At 44.8% G+C, this 24,697-nt stretch overlaps 1 protein-coding gene and 1 non-coding gene across 2 annotated transcripts in view; both read left to right on the forward strand.

Annotated features, from left to right (window-relative positions):
* myo16 (myosin XVI) overlaps positions 1-24,697 on the forward strand; it is a 657,504-nt gene that overhangs the window by 26,854 nt on the left and 605,953 nt on the right. The window contains exon 3 of the mRNA XM_041198724.1: positions 23,375-23,445. Within this exon, the coding sequence (XP_041054658.1) occupies positions 23,375-23,445 (71 nt within the window). The remainder of the gene's footprint in view (positions 1-23,374; positions 23,446-24,697) is intronic.
* Positions 2,825-2,983, forward strand: LOC121284521. Its single transcript, XR_005944496.1, has one exon. It is a non-coding gene; the product is annotated as a U1 spliceosomal RNA (small nuclear RNA).

Here is a 24,697-nt window from a genome sequence, read left to right on the forward strand (position 1 = left end):
TATTGGGTTTTTGGCATTTGACATGCGCTTTCTTATTTGCCTTATGCTACTTTGTTTGCTCTTTGACATCTAAAGGGCCTAGTATTGGAGTCCCACCAATTTTCTTAGTTGGAACATAATTTATTCTGAACTCTCACTGTCTCCTCCTTGAATGCCCCCCACTGCTTTGACACTAATGAACCTTAAGGTATCTGCTTCAGTTCACTTCTGCCACATTACATCGTGGCTTGTAAAATTGGCCTTTCCACAATTTAAAACTTTTATTCTTGTTCTATCGCAATCCTTTTCTATACCTACTCTAAATCTAAGTAAATTATAATCACTAACACTAAAATGCACGACCATTGATACACCTTCTACCAGATTCATTTCCTAAAACTAAGTACAGAGCAACCCCTTGTTGGGCTTGCTATGTACTTGTTTAAAAATGTATTTTAAGAACTCTATGCCCTCTGTATCTTTGACACAGATCCCAGTTAATGTTAGGGTAGTTAAAATCCCCTACTATTCCTGCCTTTATGTTTCTGCACTTCTCAGGAACTTGTGTTCATATTTGCTCTTCTATTTCCTTCTGACTATTTGGGGATCTGTAGCATACTTTCAGCAATGTGATTGCCCATTTTTTGTTCCTCATTTCAACTCACACAGCCTCATTTAATTATTCCTTTGTGTGTTCTGACCCTCCTTTATAGCTGTGTGTATTGTGGCACCCCTCCTTTTTTACTGCCCTCTTTATCCTGTCTGACAACCCTGTAAACAGGACAGCTCCTCTTTAAGCCACATTTCAGTAATGGCTATGACAGCTTGTCTGTACCCTCAGCCCATCTATCTTACTCACTAGATTTCTTGCAGATGTATATACCACTAACTACTGAACAATTCCTTTGTTGTCTAGGTTCTGTATTTTTTTTCTGTTTTCTCGGCCTCCTATACTTGCTTAATTACTTTCTTCCATTCTCAGCTTTGTTTCTTTTCCTTCTCAATCTACACTCATGTTCCCATTCCCATACCAAGCTAGTTTAAATCTCCCCAAAAGCATTAGCAAACCTGCCACTAAAATATTGATCCTAATCCTGTTGAAGTCCAGCTTGTACAGGTCTCACCTCCCCCAGAATCAGTCCCAATAAGCTCTCTGTCCTGCACCAACTCTGCAGCTGGGCATTCAGTTGCAGTATCCACCCATTCCCCTACTCACTAACTCAGGGCACTATGAGTAATCCAGAGACTATAATCTATAAAATGCTACATTATAATTTCTTACCTAACTCCTGAAAATCTGCCTGCAAGATCTCATTCTTCTTCCTTCCTACAAATATGAACCATGAGCTCTATTTGTTCAACTTTCCCCCTCAAAATGTTCTGCAGCTGCTCTGTGACATCCTTGACCATTGCATCAGGGAGTCAACATACTATCCTGGAGTCATGCTTGTATCCGCAGAAACGCCTGTCTGTTCCCTCTAACTATTGTACCTCCTTTCCTGATCTTCCTCCTCCTGTGCATCTGCGCCACCAATGGTGCTGTGGCTATGGCTCTGGTTGTATTCCCCAGAGGAACCATTATTCTCAGCAGCATTTAGAACAATCAGTTGGAAAGCAAGATGCACTCAGGCGATCCCTGCCTTTTGTGCCCTGCCCAGCTTTACTGAGAGTCATCCATTCTCCCTTGGTCTGCACACCCTTAAACAGTGGCGTGACCACATGTCAGACTGTGCTTTTTTTTTAACCTTGATCTGGCCATCCTGCTGCTCCACCCATCCTAATTCCTTCAGGCTTGCACTTATTCCACCAAACACTTCAACTGAAGCCTCCTCCCAGCATCAGCAGTATTTTGCTTTTATCTGTGTAAGTTTCTGATGCTTATTTTAAAACACAGCCACTCATTTTAATAGCTACAACAGACAAACTTGTTATTGATATAAAGCAAGCTATGCCATTTCCTACATTGAAATCATCATAATCGTTCACTCAACTGGACCATTTGCTGAGTTCAGTTGCATTCAAGTTGTTCAGTTTAACTAATGCCTAGTGAGTGCTTGTTTTTTTATTGGAGCCAAGAAAATAAAATTAATGTGTGTGGCATAAGTGCAAAAATTAAAAGCTGCTAAATATATAAGTACTTCCATTCATGCTCAGTGTGTATTTTATAAGTGACTCTAAGAGCATCAGAAGGTAGTCTTGTTCTCACTACTACAAAGAGGGCTGCTTCACAAAAGATGTGTAACTTAATGAATATTCATCAGTGTTGGGAGAGCCAGAATTCTGCCTCTGTTTTAATAAATCCCAAGTGAAGAGAAAAGCTATAAGATGGAGGATGGAATAATTAAAAAGTATAGGAGAGACAATGTGACAAATCAGCTCTTGGTTTGGTGAGAGCAAATATAGTTTTTTAAAACCTTTTAGATAGTGGAAGGAAAGAGTACTTGTGGAAGGGAAAGGCTGCTGTTCTGAAAAGATACCTGCCCTACCCCTCCAGTGATTTAATGTGAAGATTTTAAGTTGGAGGTTGGCAAGCTTCTTTATGTCTGAAATTTGGTATAATGCCAAATGATTGGAAACCCAATAATTAATTGAAAGTTCATGAAAAACCTAAATATTTTTCAAGGAAGCATTTTGCGATTTTCAAAGGAATACCCAGCAGGAGGTCCAGTCCTATAAGTTCAAACTGTATTTAGGAGAATTATTTTCTGTTTTAATGATAAATCTCCATGTTTCCCACACACATTTATTTTTTAAAAATGAGAAAGTAATTCTACCACTTGCTTCACATTCCACCAATGATTGTCAGTGCAGATATTGTGTAGATAATGGGATTATGTGGCAGGAGAAACCTGGCAGGAGAGAGACAATGATCATGACGGTTGTGCTCCCAGGGTGAGGTTATCCCATTGCACTCCTGGTGTGTTGATGTTACGATATCCCCAAATGTGGGATACACGACTGTGAAATTTGTAGCTGTGGGGGATGGCATTCGTGCTTTCCCCTGAAAAAAACCCAGAGAAAATACATGAATCTGGATATTTGTGTGTGTGTCCTTAAATAAGTTTAGGATGGGGTATTTGAAATGTAAGGGTAAATTTTATGGATCTATGATTCAAGCACATACCCTCTGACCGCCCCCTACACAGAGGCAATTTATGTATGTGCTATCACAATTTCCATCTATTAATTTATAATGAATGGGAAATTATAGGGGGACTGGGGGTGATATCTCAATTGTCAAGGCACCATGAAAAAAGGCACAAAGCACAACAATTGGCATTTATATATCACCTTTAGCATAGTAAAACATCCCAAGGAGCTCTCTCTCTATATTGAAATAAATTAGACCTAGCTAACATTTAGAAGGTGGGATATAAACAGAAAATGGAAATACTCAGCCTGTCTGTGAAACATAAGAACATAAATAAGAGCAGAATTAGGTCATTCAGCCCTCTGAGCCTGTTCCACCATTCAATGAGATCATGGCTGATCTACTTCAACACCATTTTCCTGCGCTAACTCCGTATCCCTTAATGCTTTCAATATGTTGGAATCTATTGATCTCAGTCTTGAATATACTCAATGACTGAGCCTCCACAGCCCTTTGGGGCAGGGAATTCCCAAGATTCACCACCCTCTGAGTGAAGAAATCCCTCCTCATCGCAGTCCTAAATGATGTAACCTTTATTCTGAGACTGTGTTCTCTGGTTCTCAACCCCCCGAAAGCCAAAAGAAATATCCTTCCTGCATCTACCCTGTCACACCCTGTAAGAATTTTGTATGTTTGAATAAGATTACCTTCCATTCTTCTAAACTTCAGAGGATAATGCTTCAGTCTATTTAATCTTTCTTCATAGGACAATAGCCACATCCCAGATATTAGTCTGGTGAACCTTTGTTGCCTTCTTCTATGGCAAGTATATCTTTCCTTAGGTAAGGAGACTAAAACTGAACACAATACTCCAGGTGAGGGCTCACCAAGGCTCCATATAATTGCACTATGACATCTTTACTCCTATACTCAAATCATTTTGCAATAAAGGCCAACATACCATTTTCCAACATACCATTTGCCTCCTTAATTGTTTGCTGTACCTGCATATTAGCTTTCAGTGACTCATGAACAAGGGCACCCAAGTCCCTTTGAAGTTCAACACTTCCCCACCTCTCACCATTTAAGAAATACTCTGTATTTCTGTTTTCCTACCAGTGGATAACCTCACATTTCCCCACATTGTATTCCAGCTGACAAATTTTTCCCCACTTGCTTAGCCTCTCCAACTTTGCTTGAAGTATCTTTGCATCCTCCTGACAGCTTAAACTTCCACCTATTTTTATGTCATCTGCAAATTGGAAATATTACATTTAATCCCCACATCCAAATCATTGATATAGGTTGTGAATAGCTGGGGTCCATGCGCACTGATCCTTGCATACCCAACTAGTCCCAGCCTGCCAACCTGAAAATGAGCTATTTATTCCTACTATCTGTTTTTTGTCCTTTAAACAGTTCTCAATCCATGCCAGTATATTACCCTCAATCCCATGTGCTCAAAGTTTGTTTACTAATCTCTTGTGGGGACCTTATCAAAAGCTTTCTGAAAATCTAAATATACTACATCCACCAGTTCCCCCTTATTTATTCTGCTAGTTACATCCTCAAAAAACTCCAATAAGTTTGTGAAGTATGATTTCCCTTGTGTAAATCCATGTTGATGCTGCCCAATCATACCATTATTTTTTAAGTGTCCTGTTATCACATTTTTAATTATAGATCCTAGCATTTTCCCTACTACCGATGTTAGGCTAAAGAGTCTATAGTTCCCTGTTTTCTCTCTCCTAACTTTCTTAAATGGCTGGGTTACATTTGCCACCTTCCAATCTCCAGGAACCATTCTAAAGTCTATATAATTTTGAAAGATGACCACCAATGTATCTATTACCTCTACAACCACCTCTTTCAACACAGTGGGATGTTGCTTATCAGATCCAGGGGATTTATCTATTTTAAGTTCCATTAATTTCTCTAGTACTTGTTTTTAACTAATATTAACACCTTACGGGTTCCTTGTTTAGGCTAGTCCCTTGATTCTCAATTATTTCTGGGAGGATTTTAGTATTTCTCTCTGTGAAGACAGAGACAAAGGGCGGAATTGTCCCAGATTTGCACTAAGTGCAGTAGCAGCGGGTAAAATGATGTTTTATCCATTGGCTGTGATGGCGGTTTTCATGCCATATTGTCCCAAGCCTGCTGCGTTACTTAGGCATTCCCAGGAAACATATGTCTCAGTGCTTCCAGCCCACAAGTACTGCAGGGAAGGTGTCCATGAAAGGCAAAAAGACTGCAGCCCCCAGGATTAGCGATGCATCACTAGAACACCATTTGGAAGCTGTGAAGACCTGCCGTGATGTCCTCTACGCCCGCTCTGGCCACAGGGTGGGCAGCGGCATGACCAGCCAGGCTTGGCAAGCGGTGGCAGCTGCGGTCAGCACCAAAGCTTTTCAAAAGAGGACAGCCAGCCAGTGTCGGAAAAGAAAGAATGACCTCCTTGTTCTGTCAGGGTAAGTCACTCTTCTCACACTCTCAACTCACACACTCACAAACTCATCACACATCCACAAGGTTTCACTCGCTGTCAGTTCAAGGGACACCACCATTCACTCTCTCACACACACATTCATTATACTCATCTCATCCATGGGACCACCCACCACCCACACATGCCTGGCATACTTATCATCTGGCCTGGCAGACGTCCTGCTTACACTTTCTCCATCTCTATTCATGCAGGACAAGCTGGAACACAACAACAGGGAGCGGTCATAGACCGGTGGAGGAATGCCTAAAATCAAGGTCCTCACAGACTTTGAAAACAGAGCTATCCGCCTGGACTGCTCCTGTGCTGACGGTGAGGTCGATGGTGCTCTACCAAGTGAAGGTTCAGCAGTGCAACATCATCAAACAACCATGCTGTGAGTGATATGTCCTCTTTCACAGGCCACTGTCATGCACTAATTATCTCTCCTCGCTTCCGCAGCCACATCTGCCAAACAGCCAACAGAGTCCATGACCCAGGGCCTCCAATCAAGCCCCAAAGAAACCTCTAAAGAGAAAGCTGAAAGCAGCTTCCTTGAAGCCCCATCACAGCGCTCAGTTGCACCCTCCACCAGCGCTGAGACACACAACTTGGTGGGCCCTAGCTATAGGATAGCCAGGGATCATAACCTGGTGAGCACGTCGCAATGCCTGATTCACAGCAGGCGATGGCAGGGACTTCCCAGATCCCCAGCACTCAGAGGACTGCTAGAGGCCAGAAAATTGCTGAGTCCGAGTCAGATGATGAGCCTCTGGACTCAGTCATGTCACAATTTCCGGAGCCGCAAAGGCGAGCTTGGGAACATCAGGAAGGGATGTCCGCTGCACTCCTCAGATTGCAAGGCACGATGGAGAAGTCAGTCGGCCTTCAGGCTAAGGTGATGCCGGCATGTCGATGCATCGAGGTCAACACTGGTAGGATAGCAGCCGCCGTGGCAACGTTACTCCACACTACTGAATGGGCTGAACTCCATCACTGATCCCATAGTTGGCCTCCAACAGTGTGTACGCGAGAGGGGTGCAGGATAGCTCGATCTCACTCCAGCTACCCCTTTCTCCTCAAAGAGTCAGCCAGGGAGCCTTGGGCACCCATAGGGAGGAGGATTAGCAGATGTTCCCTGGGGGTCATCCATCCAGGTGACTCCGGGAGTGTCTGGCCCAACCGAATCCCCTCTTCCTGTGACCTCAGCAGCTCCAGCTCCACAGGCCACCTAAAGGAGAGGGCAAGAGGAGAACCCTGGGACAGGCATTCAGCTGCACTTAGAGGATCTAGTCTATCTAGAAAATTTAACATCTAGTCTATATTCAAGCAGGAGTAAGGGTAAAATAAAAGCAAGGGTCCATATTCCATTTAGTTAAGATATGTCTGGGGGGCTCAGTCTTGTGATTTGCACATCCTGTGCTATGTGGGAAATTCTAGACGTTCCTGGCAGCCTGGATGACCATGTGAGCAGGAGATTCCTTCAAGTGAAGCAATTTGAGCTCTGGGTTTTGGAGCTTGAGCAGCAGCTGGGGGCACCACGGTGCATTCACGAGGATGAGAGGTTCGTGGATAGCACATTTCAGGTTGTGGTCACCCCGCAGCTTAAGGAAGTACAAGGAGAGAGGGAATGGGTAACCACTAAACAGAAGAAGGGGACAAGGCAGGGAATCCTCTGACTGCATCTAGCTCACTAACCACTTTTAGGCCTTGGAAAATGATGAGAGTGACGGTTCCTCTGTGGAGGCCAACCACAGCCAAGGCCATGGCACTGTGAGTGGTCCAGCTGCTCAGGGAGGGAGGAAGAAGTGTGGAAGGGCAATAGTGGTAGGGGATTCATTAGTGAGGGGAGTAGACAGGCGCTTCTGCGGCTGTCAACATGATTCCAGGGTGGTATGTTGCCTCCTGGGTGCCAGGGCCAAGGATGTCACGGAACGGCTACAGGGCATTCTGAAGGGGGAGGGGGAGCAGCCAGAGGTCAAGGTCCATGTTGGGACCAATAACACAGGAAGAAAGAGAAATGAGGTCCTGCAAGCAGACTTTAGGGAGTTAGGTAGGAAATTGAAAAGCAGGACTTCAAAGGTCATAATCTCCAGATTACTCCTCGTAGCACACATTAGTGAGTATAGGAACAGAAGAGTAGCGCATATGAATGCGTGGCTGGAGAGATGGTGCAGGAGGGAGGGCTTTAGATTCCTGGGGCATTGGGACCATTTCTGGGGGAGGTGGGACCTGTACAAATTGGATGGATTACATCTGAACAGGAGCAGGACCAATATCCTGTAGGGATGTTTGCTAATGCTGTTGGGGTGGATTTAACCTAAATTGGCAGGGGCGGGACGGGATCCTGAAAAGTAGTTCAGGTAGGAGAGAAGCTGAAATGGAATTAGAAGTTAAATCGCTAGTAAGTGAGTCTGAAAGGCAGAGGAAACATAAGCTAGATAAGAAAGAAGTGAGTTTAGCAAGACTTAATGGAATATATTTTAATGCAAGGAGCCTCAGGAATAAGACAGACGAGCTGAGGGCACAGATAAGCATGTGGGAGTATGATATCACAGCTATGACTGAGATTTGGCTAAATGAAGGACAGGATTGGCAGCTCAGCATTCCTGGTTATAGGGTATTGAGATGAGATAGAGAGGGAGCTAGAAGAGGAGGAGGGGGTCGTAATATTGATCGAGGAATCAATTATAGCAGTGAGGAGGGGTGATATCTTGGAAGGACCATCAAATGAGGCCATATGGGTAGAAATAAAAACACAAAAGGGGCAATCACACTGTTGCGTGTGTACTATAGGCCCCCAAACAGTCAGGGAAAGATAGAGGATCAAATATGTAATCAAATTTCAGAGAAGTGTAAGAATAATAAGGCAGTAATAGCAGGAGATTTTAACTACCCAAATGTCAACTGGTGTAGTTTGTGTGCAAGGTAGAGAGAGAGCAAAACTCTTAAATTGCATCCAGGATAACTTTTTTAGCCAGCATGTGGAAAGCCTAACAGGGAGGGGGCAGCTCTGGACCTAATATTCGGAAATGAGCCTGGGTAGGTGGAAGGCGTATCAGTAGGGGAGCATTTTTGAGATAGTGATCATAACTTAGTTAGATTTAGGATAGTTATGGAAAAGGATAAGGTTGGGCTGGGAATAAAAGTTCTGAACTGGGGAAAGGCTAATTTTACTAAGATGAGATATGATTTGGCCCAAGTGGACTGGGAGTAACTACTTACAGATAAAACTGTCAGAACACTGGGAGTCATTCAAGGAGAAAATAACGACCGTACAGGGCAAATATCTTCCCATAAAGACAAAGGCAGGGATCAAGTCCGGAGGACCCTGGATGTCAAGGGACATAGAGGTTAGGATTAAGAAAAAAAGAAGCTTATGGCAGATACTGAGGGCTCAATACTGTAGAGTCCCTGGAGGTGTATAAAAAGTGCAGGGAGAACTTAAAAATGAAATTAGGAAAGCTAAGAGAAAGCATTGATGGGTAGAATAAATTAAAGCCCAAAGGGTTTTTTTTTAAATATATGAAGAACAAGAGCCATGGGATTCAGGGTAATGTGGCAAAATGGATAAAAGTTTGGCTTTGTAACATGAAACAAAGGGTAATGGTCGATGGATGCCCTTGTGAATGGAAAGTTGTCTCAGATGGTGTTCCACAAAGCTCGGTGTTGGGACCCTTGCTGTTGTCTTATATATTAATGATTTGGGCGTGAACGTGGGGGGACATTTGCAGATGACACAAAGATTGGCTGAGTAGTGGATAGTGTAGAGGATAACCATAATCTCCAAAATGATATCGATGGGATGGTGGAGTGGGTGGTAAAGTGGCAGATGGATTTTAACATAGAGAAGTGTGAGGTCATACATTTAGGGAGGTCAAACATTTACAGGGATTACACATTAAATGGGAATACATTAAAAGGGGTAGATGAAGTGAGAGATCTTGGTGTACAAGTACACAGGTCCCTGAAGGCAGCAGTTCAAGTAGACAAGATTGTAAAGAAGCCATATGGAATGTTCTCCTTCATTGGCAGAGGTATAGAATATAAAAGTAAGGATATAATGTTGGAATTGTATAAAACACTGGTGAGGCCACAACTGGAGTATTGTGTGCAGTTCTGGTCACCACATTGCAGGAAGGATGTAATATCTCTGGAGAGAGTGCAGAGGAGGTTTACAAGAATGTTGCCAGGATTAGAAAAGTGTAGCTACGAGGAGAGATTAGATAGGTTGGGGTTATTTTCCTTAGAACAAAGAAGGCTGAGAGGTGACTTGATTGAGGTGTACAAAATTATGAGGGGAATAGATAGAGTGGACAGGATAAAATTGTTTCCCTTGATGGAGAATTCTAGAACCAGGGAACATAGATTCAAGATAAGTGGCAGAAGGTGTAGGGGGGACATGAGGAAGAACTTTTTTACACAGAGGGTAGTGGGTGTCTGGAATTCTCTGCCCAAAATGGTGGTAGAGGCAGAAACTTTAAGCTCTTTTAAAAAGTACCTGGACCTGCACCTAAAGTGCTGTAAGCCGCAGGGCTAAGGGCCGGGTGCAGGAACATGGGATTAGAAAGGGCACCTGGGTGTCCTCGGGCTGGCATGGACAAGATGGGCTGAATGACCTTCTTCTATGCTGTTAATTTTCTATGGTTCTATGGTTCTAAGTTACTGCCCACAGTATAAATCAGAAAATTCGAGGTATATGTAACAAGGGTAATACAGTAATCATGAGGGATTTCAATCTACATATAAACTGGGTAAACTTCATTAGTACTAATGCTGCGGAGGATAAATTCTTAATGTATGCAAGATAGTCTTCTAGAGCAGTATGTTGAGAAGCAAGCTAGGGAATGGGCTATTTTAGATTAGTGTTGTGCCATGATAAAGGACTAATTAATAATTTTGTTGTAAAGGAGCCTTTAGGAAAGAGTGACCATAATATTATAGAATTTTACCTTAAGTTTGAAAGTGATGTAGTTCAATCAGAAACTGGATTTTAACTCTAAACAAAGGAAACTATGTCTGTATGGGGAGAAAAGTGGCCATGGTTGATTGAGAAACTACATTAAAATATGTGACGGTATACAAGCAATGATTAACATTTAAAGAACTAATACATAGTTTACAACAAAAATACATTCTTTGAATGCATAAAAACTCAGCAAGGAAAGTGTTCCAACTGTGGCTAATGAAAAAAATCAAGGATTGTATTAGATCAAAGGAAGAGGCCTATAAAGTTGACAGAAAAATGGCAAGCCTGAGAATTGAGAGCATCTTAGAAGGCTACAAAGGAGAACCAAGAAAAAGATTAAGACAGGGAAAATAGAATATGAGAGCAGACTAGCAAGAAACACAAGAATGGACTTAAAAGCTTCGATAGGTATGCAAAAAGGAAAAGATTAGCAAAAAGAAATGTGGGTTCATTACACATGGAGCAGAAGAATTTATAATAGGGAAGAAGGAACTGGCAGAGAAAGTAAACAGATATATTGGCCGGGATTTTCTGTGCCGTCAATGTTGGGTGTGTTCAGTGGTGTAAGCAGAAAATATCAGTTTCACAATTGGATGTCAGGAACCTCATTGCAATAGATTTGCATATCATTACTAGTGTTGCCCATCGGAATCGTATTCCCCCCACCCCCCCACCACTAGATCATTCACCCACATTGGTGGGAAATCATGCTGACGTGCTTTACAACAGCATATAAAAGGCAAGCACTTAGCAGGCTGCACTTTCAGGGGCACCCGGAGGTGACTATACAGCAGCGATGTGCAGCACTCGGTAGGGTCGCCAGTTGGACTTCAAGCATGAGGTGTGTTGGGTGGGGGTGGGGGTGGGGTTGGGGGTAGGGGTGGGACAGAAGGGCAGCCCTGCAGTTGAGGGGTCTTGCGGGGGGCGGGGTGTGCGGTGATGCTAGGGCTGCCCTGTGGTTGAGGTAACTTGGGTGGTGGGGAGCAATGGCTGCCCTGCAGTTAAATGTAGTGCACAAGCATTCAGGGTAGGGGGTTGGGTGGACGAGGGAAGTGGCCACACATTAGAGACACCTTATAAGAAATGACCATTCCTCTGCAACTGAGACAGTTCAGGCACAGCCACATTGATATGATTGGAGTTGGACTTCTAGCTTATCTGCCCACTCAAGCAATGCGGAGGCAGCAAAGTGCTGCAAAGTACTCCAGAGCTTTTCATCCTCCGAGCACAGACTGCAAAGTAATGAGCATTTTAGTGGGCTGCAGAACAGTTGGACGACTGGGCATGTTGTACAATCTCCTTGCTAAAGCTGGCCATGGAGCAGTCACTGGTGGAGGCGCTCACAGCTCCTTGCAATGTCATCATCCCGGTTTGGACCTGTCTCCCCGATGGTTCAAGCTAACAAAACAGCCATGCAGTGTGGGTTAGGCAAATGAGCTGAGAGCACAGCATGCAGTCCAGTGAGCAAAGCTGCTGCCAATCGGTCGGAAGTGGATGGAGTTTCAGGCAGCCATGCTAACCCACATGTCTCTCTCTTTCATCCTGCAGGGGTACATCAGGATTATGGAGCCTGATGAACCAGCTGTATGCCTCATGGCATACAGAGAGTGAAAATGACAGAGCACAGAGTGACTGAGGCATCTGGCTGCACAGAAGGAGGAGCAGCACCCTCAGGAAGAAGAAGCGCTGGGGCTCCCGCACACGCCACCGAAGAGTCATACCAAGTGGTCGCTGGTCGTCGCTTAGTGACACCCAGGTCTATAGATGCTGCCTTTCATTCCTGCAGAAGACTGAGAACCAGTGTCACCGAAGACTGTGCTTGTCTAGGGAACTTTTCAGTCACATCTACCACCTACTGCAGGATTTAGGGCCAGAGGGACATGGAGGGCATCCACTGCCAGTGGCAGCGAAAGTGACTATGGCACTCAGTTTCTACGCCAGTGACTCCTTTCAAGTCTTCACAGGTGACCCTTGTGGAGTATCACAAGCCACCACCCACACATGCATCCATGAAGTCACAGATGCCATCTTCGCAAGGGCACAGAACTTTGTGCATTTCGCCCAGGGCCAAGAGAGCCAGGATGCCAAAGTGATTGGATTTGCCCAGATCTCAGGTTTGCAACTGGTGCAGGGAGCCATTAAGTGAACTCAGGTCTCCATCACAGCATGCGGTCAACTACATCCGCAAGGGATTCCATTCACTGAATATTCAGCTGGTGTGCGACCACCAGAAACTCATCCAGCAGGTCTACGCACTCTTTCTGACATTCTTAGTCGGCCACAGATCCCTGACGTATTCCAGGGTCTACAGAAGCTGCAGGGATGGCTCCTCGGGGCCAAGGGCTACCTACAGAGGATGTGGCTGATGACACCCGTGGGGTGGCCTCAGACTGCAGCAGAGCAAAGGTATAATGAAGCTCATGCTGCAACTCACACCTTGGTGGAGTAAACCATCGGGATGCTGAAAATGAGGTTCCAATGCCTGGAGCAGTCTGGTGGAGCCCTGCAATACAGTCCACAGAGAGTGTCATGCATCATCATTGTCTGCTGCGCCCTTTACAACCTGGCGCTGCAACGGGGAGAGGAGCTGACTGAGGAGGAGATGCAGGAGTTGGAGGTCTCCTCGGATGAAGAGGACGCCAACGGCGATGAGGGTGAAGAGGCCCTTGAAGGTAGTGACGACAGGGATGAGCCCTTCACACTGGCCAGATGAGGTATATGTGTTTGGGAGGCCCTCAGAGCTGCTAGATTTGGGGAGGATGATGACAGCATGCATTGAGGACACCCCATAGGTCCTCACATTGCATCTGTGAATGTTTGACTCCAATCTGGCTTATGGCAGTGCGCATACCCTCTGTGAGAATACTCCTGTCATGGAGATGTAATGGAGGCCCTAAAAGTCACTCGATTCCAGGAGGATGATGGCAACATGCAGTGAGGACACTCCTTAGATCTTCACATAGCCTCTGAGAATATCTGACTCCTGTTTGGCCAAGGGCAGCTCACTTGCACTCTGTGATCAGGGTCAAATCATAAAGACACAGCCATCAAACTATAGGAGCACCCTGATCCTTTGTCCATCTTCAGCACCTGATCCCTTCAGGAGCACACCATCACTGGTCACAGATGCTGAAGAGATGGGGACCAGCCCCATCTTAAAGGTGCTGAGAGCACACAGGGAGAATAACGGAACTCTGATGCCTGCCCACTACATTCTGGCAACAATGACAAGCACTGTTGAGATGCAGACATCAGTAATGTGTCTAAGGGGTGGGAGGCTGGACCATCACTTTGGTCTGAAGCCTGCACAAAGCACAGGGGCCCTGGACTGAGACACCTGCCTTTATTCTGTGCCGAAAGCTTCACATCTAGGTAACACGAGCACTGCTCAAGAGAACAAGGAGCCATAGGCAAGGAGTTTAGTGACAATAGTAATCAGTATGTACAAGTGATTAACACCCATGCCCCGGCTGTGCAACTATATCTTCTTAACGCTTGGCCTAAATAGCCAAGTGGTTATGGTACTGGGCTAGTAACCCCAAGATCAAGAGTTCAAATCTCACAATGGGAAACAATGTAACTTCATCTGAATAGGAACAGATGGAAATGAGTTTGTACTGGAAAGAGTTACATCTTCTTAACCTTCCTAACCCTGCTGCCACACCTTGGTGCTCCCAGGACATCCATAGCGGAGACAGAGGTAGCCTGCTGACTGCTATGCCCTGTCTCTGATGACCTTGGTGTGTATCCTCTGCAGGGCTGAAGCATGGAGGACCCTGGCCTGCTTTTGGGGTTCTGTTGTGTGACAATGGCATCCTCCTTGGCCTCATAGATGTTTACAGCACAGAAGGAGGCCATTCAGCCCATCATGTCCACACCGGTCAACAGGGATCTGACAACATTAATCTTATTTTCCAGCGCTTGGTCCATAGCCTTGGAGGCTATGGAATGCAAGTGAATATCTAAATACTTCTTGAATGTGACAGGAGTTTCCGACTCCCACCACCCTCCGGATGAAGAAATTTCTCCTCAACTCCCTCCTAGCCTTCTACCTCTTACCTTAAATCCATGACCCCCAGGTTATTGACCCCTCTACTAATGGAAAAAGTGCCTTCCTATCTACCCTTTCTATGCCCCTCATAATCTTAAACACCTCTATCAGGTCCCCTCTCAACCTTCGCTACTCCAAGGAAAACAACCACAGCCTATCCAATCTTTCCTCATAGCTCAGACCCTCCAGCCCAGGCAGCATTCTGGTAAATTTCTTCTGCATCCTCTCCAATGCAGTCACATCCTTCCTATAATGTGGTGACCAGAATTGCACCCAGTATTCCAGTTGTAGCCTAACCAGTGTTTTATATAGTTCCAGCGTAACCTCCCTGCTCTTGTATTCTATGCCTCGGCTAATAAAGTTAAGTATCCCATATGCCTTATTAACCACCTTATCTACCGACCCTGCTACCTTCAGGGATCTGTGGATATGCACACGAAACTCCCTCTGATCTTCAGTACTTCCCAAGGTCCTACTATTCATAGTGTATTCCCCTGCCTTGTTATCCCTCCCCTGCATTACCTCACACTTTTCTGTGTTGAATTCCATTTGCCACTGCTCTGCCCACCTGACCAGACAATTGATATCCTCCTGTAGCTATGGCTAGCCTCCTCACTATTTACTGCCCTACCAATTTTTGTGCCATCTGCAAACCTATTGATCATACCCCTTACATTTAAGTCCAAATAATTTATGTACACCACAAACAGCAAGGGCCCCAGCACCTAGTCCCATGGAACCCCACTGGAAACACACTTCAAGTCACAGAAACATCCCTCTACCATCACACTCTGCTTCCTGCCTTTTGGCCAATTTTAGATCCAATGTGTCATTTTCCCTTGGATCCTGTGGGCTCTTACTTCTTTGACCAGTCTGCCATGAGGGACCTTATCAAAAGCCTTTCTGAAATCCATGTAGACCACATCAAATGCATTACCCTCATCAACATTCCTGGTTACCCCCTCAAAAATTGATCAAATTTGTCAAACATGACCTTCCCTTAACAAATCCATACTGACTATCCTTGATTAATCTGTGTCTCTCCAAGTACAGATATATTCTGTCCCTCAAAATTCTTTCTCGTATCTTCCCACCACCGAGATTAGACTGACTGGCCTGTAATTTCCTGGTCTTTCCCTTCCTCCCTTTGTTAATAATGAGACAACTTTAGCAGCCCTGCAGTACTCTGGCACCTCACCTGTGACCAGAGAGATTTGAAAATTACTGCCAGGGCCCCTTGCCTCCCTCAACAGCCTGGGATACATCTCATCTGGGCCTGCGGATTTATCCACTTTTAAGGCCACTAACCCTGCTAGTACCTCCTCTCTCTATGTTAATTTCCTCTAATATTTCACAGTCCTCCACCCCGATGTCTATACCTTTGTTGTCCTTTTCTATTTTGAAGACCGACACAAAGTATTCATTGAGGACTGTACCCCTGTCTTCCAGTTCCACACATAGATTATCTCTATGGTCCCTAATTGGCCCTACTCTTTCCATAGTTAAAACCATAGAACCATAGAAAAGTTACAACACAGAAGAAGGCCATTTGGCCCATCTTGTCCATGCCAGCCTGAGGACACCCAGGTGCCCTTTCTAATCCCACCTTCTTGCACCCGGCCCATAGCCCTGCAGTTTATAGCACTTTAGGTGCAGATCCAGGTACTTTTTAAAAGCGTTTAGAGTTTTTACCTCTACCACCAACTTGGGCAGCGAATTCCAGACACCCACTACCCTCTGCGTAAAAAAGTTCTTCCTCATGTCTCCTCTATACCTTCTGCCACTTATCTTGAAACTATGTTCCCTGATTCTAGAATTCTCCATCAAGGGAAACAATTTTATCCTGTCCACTCTATCTATTCCCCTCATAATTTTGTACACCTCAATCAAGTCACCTCTCAGCCTTCTTTGTTCTAAGGAAAATAACCCCAGCCTATCCAATCTCTCCTCGTAGCTACACTTTTCTAACCCTGGCAACATTCTCGTAAACCACTTCTGCACTCTCTCCAAAGCTATTATGTCCTTCCTGTAATGTGGTGACCAGAACTGCACACAATACTCCAGTTGTGGCCTTACCAGTGTTTTATGCAATTCCAACATTATATCCTTACTTGTATATTCTATACCTCTGCCAATGAAGGAGAGCATTCCATATGGCTTCTTTACAATCTTGTCTACTTGAACTGCTGCCTTCAGGGACCTTTGTACTTGTACATCAAGCTCTCTTACTTCATCTACCCCTCTTAGTATATTCTCATTTATTGTGTAATCCCTGTAACTGTTTGACCTCCCTAAAGTATGACCTCACAATTCTCTATGTTAAAATTCATCTGCCACTTTACCGCCCACTCCACCATCCCATCGATATAGTTTTGGAGATTGCGGTTATCCTTTACACCAACCACTACTCGAGCAATCTTTGTGTCATCTGCAAATTTCCCAATCGTGCCCCCCACGTTCACATCCATATCGTTAATAAATAACTCAAACAGCAAGGGTCCCAACACCGAGCTTTGTGGAACACCACTTGAGACAACTTTCCATTCGCAAGGGCATCCATCGACCATTACCCTTTGATTCCTGTTACAAAGCCAACCTTTTATCCATTTTGCCACATTACCCTGAATCCCATGGGCTTTTACTTTCCTGACCAAACTTCTGAGCTCCAGGGTACCGTATTCCGGGTGGGGGGAGTGAGGCAGCCCAAAAGTGCACTGGAGAACCCCTTTTGGAAGCTCACAGGTAAAGTATGCACAGCAATTGCCTGGATATGCAAACTTCCCCTGCCAACTGAAAATGCGATTTCTATTGCAAACTTCGGATAGTTCCAACTGAATTACATTGATAGTTACCCAGAAAAAGTTAGAAGATAAAACCTCTTCGAACATCTGGATAACTATTGCACAGATCCAGACTGACCCCAGATGGGACACCCTCAAGGGACATTCCCTATTGTCTGACCCCCCCAAAGGTCTCCCCTTAGCCCCTCGACTACCCACCCACACAGAACTCCCCCCACCCCCAAGGGCTATGCCCCCAGTGAGAATTCTCCAACCCATGTATTTCCCCCAGCCCCTCAGGGTCTCTTCCTTCTATTTCCCCCCTCCCCTGGTTCCAGGCCGACCTGACCTGCCCCATACCCCCCACCCGCAAAGCCCAACCCAATACTGTCCCCCACCCCCCTCCACCCAGGGCCAACCCAGCTTAATCCATCCCTCCTCCCCCTGACGCCTGATCCTTCACCCCATCCCCAACCACCTCCCTGGGGCCTGACCCCAAGACCCGACCCAACCTCCCTTACTCCCAGGCCAAAACGACACCCCTGCCCCGGGGCTTGACCTGACCCAACTGTCCCAACCCCCCCGTCCCAAGACACAACCCGACCCTCTCCCCAAGGCCTAACCCCGATATCCCCCCACCCACCCCACCCTGACAGGAGCAATCAGGAGCTCCCACATGCTGCAGTCATGACAAATTACCTGTCCTGCCATCTTTATTGTGTTAATTAAATTTATCTTAGTTAATTTATAGTTCGCCTGTCATCTAACTCAAAAAACTCCCAGCTTGACATTCTGTGCATTCAAGCAGCAGTTCGTGCATAGGCAATTCAGAAAGCCCTATATTTACACTTCTTGAAAAACAAGTGTGTCAAGGTCTGTCAAGACACAGAAACTATTCTAAGCTAGCCGCCTAATTAACTAGCTACAACTGCTCTCAGAGACCTTGTATATCTCTGTATAAGACTAGAATAAACTTAACTTGCCTCTTAACTTAAGCAGAAATTTTTAGTTAATTGCTAAATTAAAGAAAAACTAGACTTTAACGAGAAATTAAACCTTAAAACCCCATCACGCAAACTCCTGGTTTCACACATTTAATTTTTCAGATTCACGGTGACCCTTCAGATGAAATGTTTTTATTTCATGTTTTCAGCATCTGTGTTTTTTGGTTTGGATTCAATAGGTAGAGAGTGTCTTAGTCTCTATAAAGCACATGAAAGAATCTTTTTAACACTATGGCCAAAATTTTTAGTTCGGTGGGCAGGTGTGCACCTGCTCGAGCATAAAATAATGGGCATTGACATCGGGTGAGTGCCCTGACATCAACTCGCAGCTGCGCGATATTTCGTTTGCTGGGCACGTCCCAGAGTGGGAGCATGCCCGCCAACAATTAAAAGGCCTGTTAAGGCCATTAAAGGATCAATTAAGTAGAATTTTTCACTGCCCATCCAACTTTACGGTTGGCGGGCAGGAGAAAAGGCCAAGCGGCCTTTGCACTTTTTAGGAAGTCTCATCCACGGCAGGGATGAGGTTCCCTAAAGCAAATAAAAATAAAATAAAATGTTTAAAATTTAATTAAAAGCATGTCCCTTATCATGTGACAGAGATTTTCCAGCACTCACTCGCGCGCCTGTGTGATGTTTGCGCTTGCCCCGCTTGCACTCCTGGCACCCCAACCCCTGTCTGAATGGGCAGCACTGAATGCTACTGCTTGCATTTCACACTGGGCTGGCTTTAATTGGCCTCCCTAATTGGCCCCTGAAGGGGTCAAGTGCTGAAGGACAAAGGATCAGATGCTTGTAAAGTTTCATGGCTGTGTCTTCATGATATGACCCTGATCACAGAGCGTAAACAAGCTGCCCTCAGCCAGGCAGGAGTCAGACATTCTCAGAGGCTATGTGAGATCTATGGCATGTCCTCACTGCATATCGTCATCATCCTCCTGCAATCAAGCGACTATTAGGGCCTCCGTCCCATCTCAATGGCAGGAACATTATCACAGAGGGTGGTGTGTGCTGCCATAAACCAGATTGGAGTCAAGCATTCGTAGATGCAATGTGAGGATCCATGGTGTCTCCTCACTGCATGTTGTCATTATCCTCCACAAATCTAATAGCTATGAGGATTTCCCGAGCGCATCTGCCTCATCTGGCCAGTGCGAGGGCCCCATCACTGTCATTGTCGCCTTCGAGGACCTCCTTACCCTCATCACCATCAATGTCCTCCTCAATGGAGACCTCCAACTCCTGCAGCTCCTCTTCAGCCAGCCCATCTCCCCGTTGCAGCACCAGCTTGTAAAGGGTGCAGCAGGCAATGACAATGCAAGACAGTCTCTGTGGACTATATTGCAGGGCTCCACTAGACTGGCCCAGGCACCAGAACCTCATTTTCAGCATCCCGATGGTTTGCTCCACCAGGTTGTGAGTTGCAGCATGAGCCTCATTACACGTCCACTCTGCTGCAGTCTGAGGCCACTGCACAGGTGTGATCCGCTATGTCCTCTGTGGGTAGATCTTGTTCCCTGAGGAGACATCCCTGCAGCCTTTATGGACCCTGGAAGAAATCAGGGTTCTGTGACTGACTGAGAATGTAGGAGTCATGGACGCTCCCTGGAAACCGTGCGCAGGCCTGCAGGATGTGTTTGTGGTGGTCGCATACCAGCTGCACATTCAGTGAATGGAAGGACTTGCAGTTGACACAGTTGACCCCTTGTTGCGATGGAGATCTGAGCACCACGTGAGTGCAGGCGATCACGCCCTGCATCTGTGGGAAACCCAAGACCTAGTCAAATCCAATCGCTCTTGCATCCTGGCTTTCCTTGTTCCAAGCAAAATGCACAAAGTTGTGTGCCCTGACGAAGATGGAATCCGTGATTTCATGGATTCAATTGTGGGTGGAGGCTTTTGATATCCCACAGAGGTCACCTGTGGAGCCCTGAATAGAGCCACTGGCATAAGAATTGAGTGCCATAGTCACTTTCATGGCCACTGGCATTGGATTTCCACCATGTACACGTGGCGCCAAATCCTACAGCAGCTGGTAGATGTAACTTGATATGCGCAGTCTTCGGCGACATTGCTAGTTGCTTATCTGCAGGAATAAAAGGCAGTGTCTATAGATGCTGGGTCCAGCTAGGTGCTGACCAACAATGACTCACTGTGGTTCTTTGGCGGTGTGTGCAGGAGCCCCAGCCACCTCTTCTTCCTGAAAGTGCTGCTGCTCCTCCCTCTGCCCAGCCAGGCACCTCTGTCTCTTTCTTCTCCTTTGTCTCCACTCTCTAGATGCCACGAGGCATACAGCTAGTTCATCAGGTTCCATCATCTTGATTTACTCCTCCTGCAGGGTGAAAGGGAGAGACCTGTGGGTTAGCTTGGGTGTACTAAGAACCTCTCTTGGTTAAATCTGAAGGCACCTTAACGCATCCCAGAGAGTGCTGACCACCACTTGGATGGCCAGAGTTTAGTGTGCTGCATGGCTGCCTGAAACCCCATCCACCTCCACCCCAGTCCATCTGACTGATTGGTAGCAGCCTTGCCCATTGAACTGCATGCTGTGCTCTCAGCTCAGGTGCAGGCATTCTTCTAACCCACGCTGCAGGGCTGCACTGTTAGCTTGAACCACATGGGAGACTGTTCCAAACCTGAATGATGATATTGCAAGGGGCTGTAAGCAACCCCACCAATGACTGCTGCATGGCCAGATTTAGCGAGGAGATTGTACAATGTGCCCAACTGTTCTGCAGTCCACTAGAATGCTCATTTCTTTGCAGTCTGTGCCTGAGTGTTGGAAAGCCCTGGAGCACTTGCTGGCACTTTCATGCCGCTGCGTTGCTTTAGTGGGCAAATGAGCTAGAGACCTGACTCCACACATCAATGTAGCTGTGTCTCAACTGTCTCAGCTGCAGAGGAATGATCACTTTATACAACGTTTCCCAAATGCTTGGCTGCTTCCATCCTCCTCACCCCACTTGTGCTTGTGGACTACCTTCAACCGCAGGGCAACCCTTGCCCCCAACCCCAAGCTGCATCACCCCCAGGGCAGCCCCCGCCACCCCCACCCTCCAACGCACCTAAGTCTTGAAGTCCAACAGGTGACCAGGGCGAGCGCTGCACAACTTTACTGTGCACTCACCTCCATGTGAGCAATCACAGAAACAGGAAGTGGAGTTTGGTCAGCCTGGGAGCAACTTTGAAACAGGCAGAGAGAAAGTCTGCCAATTGCTGTAAAGCAGTTGGAACCAGTATTAGAGGACTATCAGGCACCAAGGGTGTTTTTTTGATTTGGAGTCACTAAGCAAGAGAGCAGTGAAGCCCATGCTTGAGCTGGGAGCTAACAAACATGAGGTATTGAAGGAGAGTTAGAGGGTTTGTCTAGCTGGATGCTAGTGGATGGACTCTACAAAGTATTTTACTTTGGAGAATAGTAGGACCACTGAGGAGAATCCAAGTGAATTCCTGAGAGCTGTGGCACACCTTAGATTAGTTCCAGGATAATGAAGGAACTCTCAGGATTCTGTGAAGGGAATAACTCTTGGGTGGAAATAAAAGTAGAGCTGGAAGTGGTCTGTTGAGATTTTAGATTTAAAGTATGTGTTCACAAATATAGTGTTAAGTTAGTAGTGTCTGTTTAACTCTTGCACATTAAAGGTTTTTTGCTTAATATGCGAAACCTTGTGGCATAATTCTTTCAGTTAATAACTGAGTGTTTAAATTTGTTTTTTTAAAAGTTACTGTTCCCTACCGAGATCATAACATCTGATCCATGCTCCTGTCAATCAAGACCCAGAAAATCGTTTTTGATCATTTTTCCCACTGTGATAGAATAATTGCAAAGAAAAGGATAAATAGTGATTGCTTTGTTTTCAATTTTTTTTTTTAGTAATTAACTAGTGATGGTCTAGTTTTCGGAGTCTGCGGGTGTACTGCATGCAGTTTCCATTTCAGTTGGTCAGCAGAAAGATGACAACAACCCACAATGTCAAACAACAAGATGCACAATTAGAGCTGATACAGTTCCAGCTTTTTGATAGCCCAGTAACCTTAATATTATTAACTTAGTTCGTTAAAATGTGAAATTTAAAAAAGCAAATGTCAGAAATACACAGAATATTGTCAGCATTTATAACAAGACAGTCCCACTGAAGGGTCCACAATTTTTTAACATTAAACTATCTTTTTTCAATCTTGGCTGGTCTGTTGTGTATGTCTTGCATTTTTTCGCCCAGCTTCTCACATATGCAGTTTCTTTCTCTTTCGTATACATTCTGCAGTGACAAAGACCATTGATGATGCCAGCACATCCCCTTCCCCTTCACCTCCCCCTCCCAGGACCCCCTGAGGGCAGCTATCATAATGCATCAGTCCAAATCCAATTCCAGTTTGTCAGAGAACTGCTGGGGATTCCCAGCATGCATCCACAGATAACCAATCTAATTTATATGAGGACCAAGACCTAAAATTAGGTATGTCTTCAGGCTAACCATTTTAACAAACCAATTTCCAGGTTAGGGTAGTTTGGATGAATGCTGGGGGTATAGTACCCTAGTGATTATAGTCATGGACTAGAAATCCAGAGATCATGGGCTGAATTCTTATCTTCATTTCGTGAAGTGTAAATTGAGCCATTTCCCAACGTCATGTTCCCAACTTTGGAAAGTCATTCCAATTTCCACCCTTACTACTCCCAGTATCCTCTGATACTCCATACACATCAGTCCTTCATGGCACTTCATACAGCACAGCTGATGTTGGTAATTCATTTTGTGCAATGTCACTAAATTGAACAACAAATTGCAACAACAATTGAGATTGAGATGCACAGTTTGGAAACTCATAAAGATTGAACCAAGACTCCACCACCCATCATTTAATGTGTTGATAAAACATTATACTGATCAAATAAATGCACATTAAATCTCATTTGCATGTGAGTATTAATTAAACCACGGTTTACAACTAAAGTAGTGAGAAATGTTTTTGTTTCCTGTGCTAACATCTTGTTATTCATGTTGTTAATACAGTCTTGAAGCTACTGAAGGATGGTGCTGACCCCAACACATTGATTTCCTCAGGAGGCTCACTCATCCATCTGGTAAGAAGAGCCATGGTGTGCCATTATTCATTAGATACTATGAGTTGTGAACATATGAGGGCAATTACATGGATACAGCTTACTGACAGCAGAGTTTGAGGAGGTGGGATACAAAACTGGCTCACCTCCTTAACATATACATGTTAAATAAGTGGAAACAATTTATAGTAATTGTTGGAGTTTGGGGTTAAAATTATTTTTCTTTTGCTATTAGCTTAGGTTTTTGATGATACTTTACATTAGTTTAGATTTTAGTGCTGGATTTGGATTTGGTCCCCACACTCTTTCAAGTGTCATAGTTATTGTTCTTTGTATAAAAGGTAACATAGATAATTTTAACACATTTTTGGGACAGGAGCTTTCCAAAGTGTATCTGTAACTCCTGTCAGGCCATATTCATTAGGAACCATCTGGACTAAAATCGACTCATTTACTCTCTTTAAAAATATTTCATGACTATACCTTCATTTTCAGATTTTCTATGATCACAGATGTATATATAATACCATTAATATAGAAAAATACCCCAAGGTGCTTCATAAGAGCATAATAAGAAAAATGAATGACAAATAAAATGGTGATATTAGGAAGGGTAACCAAAAGCTTGGTTAAAAAAAAATTATGGAAAGTTTAAAAGGAGGACAGTAGATGGAAAAGTGCAGGGATTAGAAAGGAGTTCCAGAGTGTGTCATCTATGTGGCTGAAGGCACAACCACCAATGATAGGATGATGGGAAGCAAAGATGAGTTTGCACAAAAGACAGAGTCAGGGGAATAGTGTTCTGGGGGAAGGGAGCCAAAGGGTTGGTGGAATAAGGCCATGCATGGTATTTAAGTATGCAGATGAATATGTTACGTTGGCTCTCAGTTCCCTAAAATCTCCAATGAATCTCCAATAAATCACTGAGCACAGAGTGATAAGAGAGCAAAACTTGGTGTGGGATAGGATAAAGACAGAAGAGTTTGGGATATTCTGAATTTAATAGGGGTTACAGAATGGGAGGTTAGCCAGGAAACCAGAAGTGAATTGAGATAAATGAGTAGGGAGGTAAACTTTCAAGAAAATCTTCCTTAATGAAGCGATTGACATAACTAATAATAAACTTTCATAAAGATAGTTAATTGCTTTCAAAATTGATGAACTGGATTATTGTAAAACACAAATAGTCATCCATGCAGGAAACATGGTCATTGTATATCTTATATCTCACATCTCTACATTGATGACACAGCAGCCTAAATGTGTATAGGAA

Source organism: Carcharodon carcharias, chromosome 11, assembly GCF_017639515.1.
Source record: "Carcharodon carcharias isolate sCarCar2 chromosome 11, sCarCar2.pri, whole genome shotgun sequence".
Classification (NCBI taxonomy): Eukaryota; Metazoa; Chordata; class Chondrichthyes; order Lamniformes; family Lamnidae; genus Carcharodon; species Carcharodon carcharias.